The sequence below is a fragment of the Pteropus alecto genome, unplaced genomic scaffold (assembly GCF_000325575.1).
Source record: "Pteropus alecto unplaced genomic scaffold, ASM32557v1 scaffold155, whole genome shotgun sequence".
Classification (NCBI taxonomy): domain Eukaryota; kingdom Metazoa; phylum Chordata; class Mammalia; order Chiroptera; family Pteropodidae; genus Pteropus; species Pteropus alecto.
This window is the reverse complement of record NW_006438113.1, coordinates 11259929-11272138: the sequence shown is the minus strand read 5'-3', so window position 1 is coordinate 11272138 and position 12210 is coordinate 11259929. Positions and strand designations below refer to the sequence as shown.

The 12210-nt window shown below is 36.0% G+C and overlaps 1 protein-coding gene across 4 annotated transcripts in view; it reads left to right on the top strand.

Annotated features, from left to right (window-relative positions):
- The window catches only part of FAM149B1 (family with sequence similarity 149 member B1), a 58789-nt gene that overhangs the window by 26337 nt on the left and 20242 nt on the right, over positions 1 to 12210 (top strand). For all 4 annotated transcript variants that reach the window (XM_025049334.1, XM_025049333.1, XM_025049332.1 and 1 more), the window contains exons 6-7: positions 3065 to 3229; positions 6476 to 6663. In XM_025049334.1, coding sequence (XP_024905102.1) covers positions 3065 to 3229; positions 6476 to 6663 — 353 coding nt within the window. The remainder of the gene's footprint in view (positions 1 to 3064; positions 3230 to 6475; positions 6664 to 12210) is intronic.

Sequence of the window (12210 nt, the reverse complement as noted above, 5' to 3'; positions counted from 1 at the left end):
AAGACATAAAGAGCTTTCTGAAGCTCTCCAAAGCCATGGAGATATTCTCTTTCAGTTGTTCTGGTAGGGCCATCCACACTCATATTCCCTTTCTATTGCACAGTACTACATTATGTTTTCTTCCTTTTGGCATCACGAGATCACATCTTCATGTAAATTTCCTCTATTTCAGTTATTTCTGGGGGTCACTGGGACATAAGGTTGATCTGAAATGGAGTTGAGAGTGGTTAATTGTACTTTTCAGCTCCTAGTCAGGAAGGAGAACTCTTGGCCATTTGTTCCTCCCAACCACCCTGGAGGTCCTTGCAGTGATCACCTCCAGGAAGGCTGCAGAATTCCACCTCCTAACACCTCCACCTGGATGAGCTGGCTCCAAATTAAACTCTTTGTTTAAATAAGAAGCTTAGCAAAGTCATTTTATCCTCCATGCATGTGGGAGAAGAAGAAAGTGCCAATGATTTTTTTCCCTCTCACAAGAAAACAGATCTCACCTTAAATATTACTACCAGGGCAATACGTTATTAGGTAAGACCACTGTTATTCTTCTAGTAAAAGAATTACAACATTTTAGAAATTAAAAGTTGTTTTTCAGACATGGTAATCTCTGGAGTCTAATAATTTTAGATTCCTTTGTTAGAAGTAACAGGTTTTACGATATAGAATACTATTTTGTTGTTGTCGAAGCTTTTGGGAAAATGGAACATTTTCCTTCTCCTCTAACTTAAATTTTTTTACTACAAGAAAGTCCTATACTTTGTTAGAAAAGCCTTTTTTTCAAAGCAAATAATTCCATTAGCTATCCCTGATTAAAGAAATGACTGGTTGACAATACAAATGGAGTGATGCAATAGCACAGTAACTTGGAATGCTGGGTATACAGTGTTGACATGGCTTTACAGCTTTTAATTTTGTCATGCTTTGATTAAAAGAAAAACTACTAACACCACTATTTTATAAAAGAAAAGACATATTAACATTAAAAAGCATGAAGTGCATAATCTCAAAATAAGGACAGTCCTTTTCCATTAAAGATATTTAGCAGTCCCACTGGGCATCTGTCCTTATTTTGCTCATTTTGGTGTAGATCAGTAAAAATTTTGTCATGGACTGGTATAAGTCTGTTGACTGGAATTTGGAAATCACTATTTTAGAATTTTCAGAGACTTAAAAAACCCTTTCAAATTTAGAGACTTTTATAAACGTTAATACCAGCTGGTTTATCTCTGTTGGTACTCTAAACTGTTTCTCTCCTCTTACCGTCCTTCCATCCCCATGCCTCCTGCCATACATAGTCCAGGTTCTCATCAGCTCACCAGCTCTTGCTTCATTTTTTGCAGTAGCCTCCTAACCATATTATCCTCTTCATCATCACCATAGTGATCTTCTAAAGCAAGGATCCTGTTATTCTCCTTCTTAAAAACTTTACTTTTCATCACTATGAAAAGTAATTAGTTTTCATTATTACTAACTAGTCCAAGTTACTACACAAAGTACTTCACAGTCTGGCCTCATCATACCTTTCCAGCCACTTCCTATGAATTCTACACTTTCTTTAATGGCTTACATTACAGAGTTTATTATTTCTTTAAAAATAATAAAAACTTTAAAAGAGGTGTGGAGGAAGGGTATCTAAAGATAGTACAGTGGTGGCATGGTGTTTTCAGAGTCCTAGACTCCTTTCATCTTTTTGTGACACTATGCAAGCTGAGGATGTTTTTCCTGAAGTTTTTTTATGGTCCAAGATGGCTGATAGAGTTCCAAACACAACATTCACTTTCTGGGTAGCAAAAAGGACAGGCAGAAAGGCAAAAGGGCACCCCTTAAAGCCAAGTCAGTTCTCTTTAAACAGCCTTCCCAGAATCCCATTTACCAATTCTGCTGATATGTACTGGCTACATCTGGCTGCAAGGTAGTGGGAAATGTAGTCTTTGAGGTGGATGCATTGCTCTCCTGAATTAAACTGACATGATTTACTAGGAAAGGAGAGAATGGATATTGGGGGGCACCTACCATTCTCTGCAACATATAAACATAATTTTATGATATTACATATTTTATCATCTTTTTATACTTACCATTTTATTGTGTGCATCTTACATTTTCTCCCACAACATCAATTTAATGAGCTCATAGTATTTCATTACATTAATATACCATTAATTAATCCAATCCCCAATCCTGTATTTTGAAACAGTTGGGCTAGTTTTAATTTTTGGCAATTATAAATAATTCTGTGATGATAATTTTTATAGCCAAATCTTGTAGGGCATATCCTTGAAGAAAATACCTACAAATGAAACCACCGAATTATGGGTATATTTATTTTAAGGCTTCAAATATACATTTCCAAAATGTCTTCCAGTAAGATTTTCCCACTAGTCTTGCTGAAAAGTGCCAAAGATTTATTCTTTATTCCCCATTAAATAAAATACTTAAGGTACAAAAAAAGTATAAAGAATAACACAAAGTATACATTGGTTATATTTGATATTTAGTTAAACTAAGAGCAGTTTTTAAAAATTGTATTGCTCAGATTTGACTGGCTTTCTCCAAAGTAAACCTGAAATGAAGGAGTCATCACATATCCATTGATACCTGGGTTGGAAAAGAAATTTAAAGATAAATAAGAGAAGATCCCCTGCCTTTACAGTCCTCCATTCTACCAGCTGAGCTATCGAAGGAGAGCCAGATCCCCTGCCTTTAAGGAGCATTCGTTTTGAACGATGGAGTTATTAAAATAAGTTATTGAGGTGCCTTTAAGGATGTAATTATGAATGTAAATATTCTTAGATTTAATTTTTTTATTTTATTTTATAGCCATAGCTGTTGCATTTGAAAAGATAGCAAGCAGCATTCAATACTGCATACTGCACCTAAGCAGAGTAGGTCTATGGCTAGTATTTATTCTTCCTGTTCTGAGAACCAGCAGGCGTTAAAACGTAAGAGAAGTCCAGGAAGGTGTCACCAGGGCAAGGGACTTTGAACTAAAACTCATGTGACTGAATTGCTGTAAGAACTGTTTATGTTATATATAATGAATATTTGCTTTTTTTTCCTCTCCCAGATTTGGTATTAGAGGAAAGAAGTTACATTTTTCAACTTCTTATGTTCCTAAAGCATCTTCCATTGCCAAATCCCCTAGCTTGTGTTCTATGGAAAAAGAAGAGGAAGACTGTGTAATCTCTGAAGGAATAATAGAGGAATATCTGGCATTCGACCAAACAGATATGTGAGTAGTATGTCTTTTAAGCTTTTTACTCTTTGCCTATTTTATGTATTAATATCTATTTTTTCTAAAGTATACTACCAATATTACCTATAATTAGATTTATATTACTTTCCGTTACTATTTTCTGTTACTTCTCAGGTATCCAGAGTTCATGTGCTTAGTTGATATAAATTCCTATTGCTTTCACATACCAGACTTCCTTATGTAAATTTCTTCCTGCACGTCATCTGCCTCTTCCTGAGATTAACCATTTTTAAATGAGTTAAATTTTTTCTGCACATAATTTGATTTGCCTTTTGTAAATTATCACCAGGAACTCCTGGAAACACTGAAACTTTTAATAAAAGCAGAAGTGTGAACTTCATTTACATAAATCCTGTTTGAAAAGGTATATACAGTTTATATAAAAACCTTATACTCAGCACAGACTTTATATTTAATACTTCTTTATATCTATTCTTACTGTATTCTGACAATAATCCTGTGACATAAATATTATTTGCCCCCTTTACAGGATAGGTGAGAATCAGATAGTTAAATGATTTGTCTGAGGTAAAGCTAAAACAAAAACCTCATCTGATTCTAAATCCAGCTCTCTTCACTATTCTGTGCTACCTTTCTGAAACACTAACCTCCTAAACTATTCCTTTAAGCCTTTAAAAGGTCCAGAATTGATTGTCACAGCAGCACATCTGGAAGTGAGTGAGAATTTCATTTTACGATATGAGAGTATAATTAGGTTTAGTTAGTATTGTGTCAAATGATTCCAGACTTCTCTTCTTCCCAACATATTTCCTGCAGAGCCATGCTTACTCATGTGCTCCATATGTACATCCTCGGGTCACCTAAACATAACCCAGATTTCTATACATAACACCACTAAGCTAGCTCTCTGTTACAAGGGAATCATAATTAGGTTCTTGTAGTTTTTCAGAGACTGCCCCCATTCCCTTTACTTCATCTGGCCTAGGTCAAATTATTTCTATTTTCTCTTCCTTTTTCCTCGAATAAGTCTTCTTCCTTGGTTTTAGCTTATAAAAATGAAGCTGATTTAACTAATTTAAAATGTGATGTAAACGGCTTATAGGTGTCATCTTAGGGCATCTCTTTCCTTTTTCCTCATAGTAACCCCAAATAAATGTTCAGGTAATACAGGGAAGATTTTTAGAAAAGCAGCATTTGTTTTAGAGATACCAATGAGATATTGACTGAAAAATAACAGAGTAGTTGAACCTTTAGAATGTTCCTAATTTAAAATATTGAAGACCCAGAAATAAATCAAAATATATACAATATTTTCAGCAAATGATTTTGGTACAACATGGAAAAACCAGCAAAGAACATGAATAGTTCACATAAAAAGAAAATGAATTTTACATATATGAATTTTATCTGTCAGACTGGCAGAGAACAAAAGATAAAGTAGTTTGATAACTCCTTAAATGGGAAAACAGGCATATTCTTTCACTAGAGAATTATACTACCTCTTTAGAGGAAAGTGGGCAATGTCTCTCAAATTGAAATGCATATACCCTTGACTTAATAATTCTATTTATAGGAATTTATCTTACAGATAATACCCGTGTAGCTAAAGAACTACATACAAGGATATTAATTACAGTACTGACAAGAAGAGCAAAAGATTGATCGATAACTGGCTAGTTAGATATACTACAGTATATCCAATAGAAAACATCTATTTTTTAAAAGAAGCAAATTCGTATGTATTGATAGGGATCCAGGGCCTAGGTACATTTGTAAATAAAAGAGTAAGGTGCAGTACAGTGTATAATGTACCTATTTCTCTGGACTTATATATAATGTTTACTTCTAGGAATGGGCACTAGGGGACAGAGACGTAGGAGACTTATTTTTCACTACATACACACATTTCATTCTGTATAATTTGAATTTTTTCATCATATTAATGTGTTATCTCCTCTAAAAAGAAAAAGAAAAACACAATTACTACTAATCAATCATCCTCCCCACATAATGCCAGGCCAGCTCTTCCTTGGGAAGGGAGCAGCAAAGAGTCTTTTTGGCTGCCCTGCATAAAACTCTTAGCATCCTTCTTTCCTGCCTAGTTTCCTATTTAGTTCTTGAGACCTCTGCTGCCCTAGAGGTAACTGTCATGGTAGAGGCTGGGAGATATTTCTCCCTATTGCAAGCCAATGCCAATATTTATTTTGTCTTAGTTTATAATACATCCATCATATGCAAACACGTCTATTAGCTAGTTTTTCTCCCTCGGAATTCTGGGGCTATTGGCACTCCCTGCCAGAAGAAAGATGGACTTTGCTAACTAGGAGTTTGTGGGCTACAGATACATGGTCTCCAGAGGAGCCTCAGAGTAGCTTCCTGTGCTGTTGGGTACCCCTCCTTTTCCTTTCTAGCCAATCACTAGTAAAAGTTTGGATTAGTAAAAGTATTTTAATAATCTATGTGGACTGTTTCCCTAGTGAACCATTACCTTAAATTATGATGTAGCACAATCAGTTACATCCACTGTAATTGCTTATTACATCCACTGTAATTGCTTATTACATCAGTTACATCATTAAACGTGTCACATTAATATTAACCTAAATATTATTCAGATATAACAAAAAATGTTGCTTCATGCTGGATTGTCATAGCTGTTGCTCAGATGACAATGTTCATCTGAGTAAGGTAGAAAATTACAGCGATTATCTGTCTTCTTTTCCTTGTTCTATTTTTTGGCATATCCTTTGGGAGGGTATTGGGGTGGGGTGAGGTTACAAAGGGAAATGCAGAGTCTCCTCTGTTGAAATCTCCCTTAGTTCACAAGGCCGCTTAATACATGTGCTACATATACTGGGCAGGGAGATTGGGGGTGGAGCACAAATCACACTCCTAAGAAGCACAAAGGACAGTGGTGAACATTCAGTGAAGAATAACCATGAGAAAACAGATTCTCAAATATAGTGGACAATTTGGTGATGGATAGAGGGGAGGGGGTTGAGAGGTTGGGAGAATGGGGTGAAGGGTTAAAGAAGTACAAATTAGTAGTTGATAATTGGTCACGGGGATGGGGAACATGGCATAGGGAATGCAATTAGCATTAATATGATGGCTAAGTAGAGGGCCAGGGGAGAGAGGGAGCAATTGGGGGGATCGTTTTATGAACAATATAGCTGTCTAACCAAAATACTGTATACTTGAAAATAATTTAAAAAAAAAAAAAGAATAACTACGAGGTCTTTCCATCTTCCTCTGTTACAGGGAAGAGGAGTTTCATGGAAAGAAATCAGGAGCAACTACAGAGAAACAGAAATTAGGGTACCCTCCCATTGTTCCATTTTACTGCATGAAAGAGGATGTCCTTGCTTATGTGTTTGATGATGTGTGGAGCAAGGTCCTGAGCTGTATGGAGCATCTGACACGTAGTCACTGGGAAGGATTTGCTTCTGGTAAGGATCTTTGTGAAAACAATGTAAAAAAATAATTTAGGATTTCCAAACCCTACCCAGTCTATTAGATTACATGCTTCATTAGTACAAAAGACTCATATTTATATTTCCCACAGAAACTAAGAGATATTTAGAAAATATTTGAGATTGAGTGAATGAGTAACAAGACCTAGTCTATAATGACTAGACAGAGATTGTGCTGCTTCTTTGAATACAATTTTTTGTGAGAAAAAAGCCTGTGCAAGTGGCAAATATATTTTTAAATGTTTATTGAATAATTGATAAACAATAAACCATACATAAAGTATATAGTTTGATAAGGTGACCTATGTATATGCCCATGAAACAGCCAATACAATGAACATATCCATCACCCCCAAAATGACCTTTGTAATTCCTCCCACCTACCCCTGCCTGACCCACCATCCCCAAGTGACAACTAATCTGCTTTCTGTCACTATAGATTACTTTTTTATTTTGTAGTATTTCATACAAATGGAACATATGGTATTTATTCTTTTTATCAGCTTCTTTCACTCAGCATGATCATTTTGAGATTTATCCATGTTCTTGTGTATATCAATAATTGATTCCTTTTGATTGCTGAGTAGTATTCCATTGTTCCATAATTTATCCATTTATCTGTTGATGGACATTTGGATTGTTTTCAGTTTTGAACTATTACATGTAAAGATGTTATGAACACTAGTGTACAAGAATTTTTTGGACATACATTTCCTTTTCTCCTGGGTAAATTTCTAGGAGAAGAATGTCTGGATTATATGGTTGAATGTATATTTAACTTTTAAAGAATTGTTTGTATTAGTTTTCTATGTGCTACAAAAATTATCACAAACTCAGCAACTTCAAACAACACACATTTATTATTTCAAAGATCTGTGGGTCAGAAGTCCAGGAACTGCTTAGCTAGTCAAAAGGCTGCAGTCAAGGTGTTGGTTAGGGCTGGGTTCTCATGTAGAAGCTCAACTAGGAAAGGATCCACTTCTCTTTCTGTGTTCCTGGAAGCATCCAGTTTTTTGTAGCTGTAATAGTCATGTCAGCTTTCTTTTTCAAAACCAGCAAGAAAAACTGAGTCTGCTAGCAAGACAGAAGCTTATATAACATAACATAATCATGGCAGTGACATCCAATCAATTTTACCATCACCTCTTGGTCTGAAAATATTCACAGGTCCTGCCCACAAAGGGGGGGATTACACAAAGGTGTGAAGGTAAGAATCACAGGAGAGCCACCTTAGCTTGTCCACTACAGTCCTCCCCTGAACCCCAATCATTCTTGTACTCCCACATGCAAAATACATTCAACTCCCAAGGTTTCCAGGAGACTATCCTATTATCGCCATTACCTCAGAAGTCCAAAATCTTATCTAAATCAGGTCCTTGTATGAATGAAGTTATTGGATGTAATACAGTAAGTAAAGTTACTGGGGCACAATTCTTTTCCATCTATAAACTTGTGAAACTAAAGGTTATATACACAGGTATGTAAACATCTAACTATATAATCCAGCCATTCCACTCCTAGAGACAAATTATGTGACCCCACACCCAACATACAACAGTGGGCCAGGGAAAAGATAACAGTCATAGACATTCCAGTTAAAAAGATGGGGGTGGGGAGATGGAAGGTAAAAAGGGTCCATGTCAATTCTGAAATCCTGCCAGGAAAATACTGGGAATTCCTTCATTAAGTTTCCAGGCCTGGAAATAATCCTCTCAGCTATCTGCTCCACCCTCTGGTTTCACCCTTTGAGTCAGCCTTCCTTTTTCACAAAAGTTAGAACATGTTTGCAGCTAAGTGGTTTTATCAGGCTGCTTCCTGCCAGTATAATTTAGGGAAGGGGAGTCTGATAGCCTTTTTTCATGTAAATCTTTTGCCATCTAGAGAGACTGAAAATTTCCAAAATCATCAAATTCTGGTTTCTTTATGTTTAATAGTTTTCCTTAAATTTATCTTTCTCATCTCATGTTTTATCATAAGCAGCAAGAAAAAAATCAGGCCTCATCTTCAACACTTGATTGGAAATCTCCTTAGCTATATCACCAGGATCATCACTAGAAAGTTCTAGTGATGACCACAGGAGACCATTTCACTAACCTTTCTGCCACCAAATAACAAGCGTCTCCCTTCTTCTACTTTCTAATAAAAGGTTCCTCATTTCCTTCTGAGCCTTCCCCTACACAGTCCTCCAAATCTAGATTTCTACTAAGTCTGTTCAAGGCAATTTATGCTTTCTTTATCTTGCTTCTCAAAATTCTTCCAGCCTCTATCAATGAACAATTGAAAATGAAATTAAGAAAATAATTCACTTATAACATCAAAAAGAATAAAATACTTAGGAATAAACTTAATCAAGGAAGTGCAAGACTTGAACACTGAAAACTACAAAACATTATTAAAAGAAATTAGAGAAGACCTAAAAGAATGGAGACATCTGTGTTGTAGATTGAAAGACTTAATATTGTTAAGATGGCAATATTCCCCAAACAGATCTACGCGTTTAGTGCAATCCTTATGAAAATTCCAACTGCCTTTTTTGCAGAAATGGACAAGCTGATCATGAAATTCATATGGAAATGCAATGTACCCTGAATATCCAAAACAATTTGAAAAAGAACAGAGTTGGAGGATTCATACTTCCTGATTTTAAAACTTAATACAGTGCTACAGTAAACAAAACAGTGTGGTGCTAGCATAGGACAAACATGTAGATCAATGTAATACAATCAAAAGTTCAGAAATAAATCCACACATCTATTACCAATTGATTTTCAACAAAGGTGCCAAGACCATTCAATAAATGGTGCAGGAATAACTAGATAGTAACATGCAAAAGAATGAAGTTGGAACCTTACTTGACACCATCTACAAAATAGCAACTCAAAATAGAAAAAAGACACACATTTAAGAACTAAAACTATAAAACTCTTAAAAAATTGGAATATATCTTCATTAGCTTGTGTCTTGATGTAATTTTCTTCATGTTACTTCTACTTGGAGTTTGTGAAGCTATTTGGGTCTGAGGGTTTATTGTTTTGTTTGACAGTGGACTCAGATATGACACCAAATCTACTAACTACAAAAGAAAAAATAGATAAAGTGGACTTTATCAAAATAACAAACTTTGGAAGGTAGCTTGGAGAAACATGGCAGAGTGAGAGATGTCCCCTTGAAACAACAATAAGCTGAACACCTAAAACTCAACAAATCTGAGCATGGGATCTGCACATAAGAGCTACCACAGGTCAGAACCCCGGGTGTCGGGCAGTGGACTGGGAGAAATAAAGACATTGCCTCTCAGAGCCGCTGGAGTTCCCTGTAGGAGGAGGGAGAAGGGAGAAGGTGCAGCGACTTCCCTGAGCAACCCTGCCTGGGAGAGTTGTGAGCTCCACACGGCGGACGGGAGGGCCCAGTCATCAGGGCAGAAAGCAGAGAAGCCAGACGATAGAGAAACAACATTTGATTTTTACTAGCCACGGTTGTAAAACCGAGGCTGAGCTGCAGCTCCCATCCCTCAACTCAGAGGGCCCATCCCCCCATAACCTCCGAGACCGAACACTGACAGGGACTGAGACTGAGGGTAACAAGCATGATTAAATATCTACAAGAAAATAAAAAGGCATTAATAAGGCTTTATATAAAGCAGAGATCCAAGAGGCTTAGACGCCACCTACTGGAAACCAAAAGAAAAGCTCCTAGTTGCAAAAGGCTAATGAGAGGCCATTATATAATAAATCTTTCTGGAAAAAAAAAGCAGAATATACTTCCATTAATGCCCAGGCAGAGAAATAAATAGTCCATTAAACACCATGAACAACCAAGGTGACAAGGCATGTCAGAAAGAAAGAGAAAAATCTCCAGAAAATAAGCTTACAGACATAGAAATATGCGACTTAAATGACAGAGAATTCAGGATGATACTTCTGAAAAAACTCAGTGAAATCCAAAATGAGTCATATCAAGAATTTCAGGAATTGAAAAAACAACTAGATGAGCAGAATGAGTTCTTTAGCAAGGAGACTGAACCTTCAAAAAGAACAGAAAAGAACTTCTGGAGATTAAAAAAAAAAAACACTGCAAGAGTTGAAAAATGAAATAGGAAGCTTGGGAAATAGAGTGGGTCAAATGGAGAAATGGATCAGTGATATCGAAGACACATCTAGAAATAAATCAGAAGGAAGAAGAGAGAAACCAAAGAATGAAAAATAATGAAAGAAATACAAGAACTAGCTGAATACAAGAATTATTTTTATATTTCAGGAGAGGAAATATAAAAATAATGGGAGTTCTCAAAAGAGAGAAAAAGGAGCAGGGATTAGAAAGCATTTTCAGACAAATAATTGACAAGAATTTCCCAAATCTAAGGAATGAGCTGGAGCTTCGAATACGAGAAGTCAATAGAATACCCAATTGGGCCTTCACCAAGGCACATTGTATTAAAATTATCAAATATCAATGACAAAGAGAGATCTCAGGGCAGCCAGGGAAAAGAAGATGGTAACCTGTAAAGGAAAACCCATTAGATTATCGTCGGACTTCTCAGCACAAACCTTATAAACCTTTTAAGAAAGGAGTGGAATCAAATATTCAAACTGTTAAGTGAAAGGAACTACCCGCCGTGAGTAATTTATCAAGCTAAGCTCTCCTTTAGATATGAAGGTAAACTAAAGACCTTTACAGACATAAAAATTGAGAGAATTCTCCACTACGAGGCCTGCACTACAGGAAATACTGAAAGGGGTCAGCTTACCTATAACAAAATGACAAAAAAAAAAAAAATACATAATTAGGAGTAAGGTGACTATCAGGCAAATAGAAGCAAAGGATGCAACCCATACTAAGAACAGGGCATTATAAGCTTAAACAATAAGAAGAGATTTGCTATAGCAAGATAGTAATGAACATTTAGCACACATAAGGACAAACTGAGACAACAATGACTGAAAAGGGGAGGATTCAAAGATCCAAATTCACAAAGGGGAATGGAGATAAGGCACACATAGAAGAAAATGCACGACCGTATATATATATATAACTATCTTTTTCATATTCGTAATGTTGACCACACACCACAGATTCAGAGCTGAAGTATATAACGTAACACAAGAGGAACCAGAGAGAAAACCCACAAAAGCCAACCAAAATAAAGAAAACAGAAACAGAAGGACAAGGAAACTATGGAAACATCAAGCTACCAGAAAGCAAAAGATAAAATGGCTATAAGAAGACCTCATATTTCAATAATCACCCTAAATGTAAATGGACTGAACTCACCAATTAAAAAGCACACAGTTGCAGAGTGGAAAACAAAAACAAAAACAAAAATAACTATATGCTACCTCCAGGAGTCACAGCTCAGTTCCAAAGACAAATATAGACTCAAAGTGAAAGGGCAGAAAATGATATTTCAAGCAAACAGCATTCAGAGAAAAGCGAGAGTAGTGGCACTAATATCAGATGAAATAGACTTCAAAATAAAAAATGTAAAGAAAGATACTGAGAGACACTTCATAATGATAAAGGGAC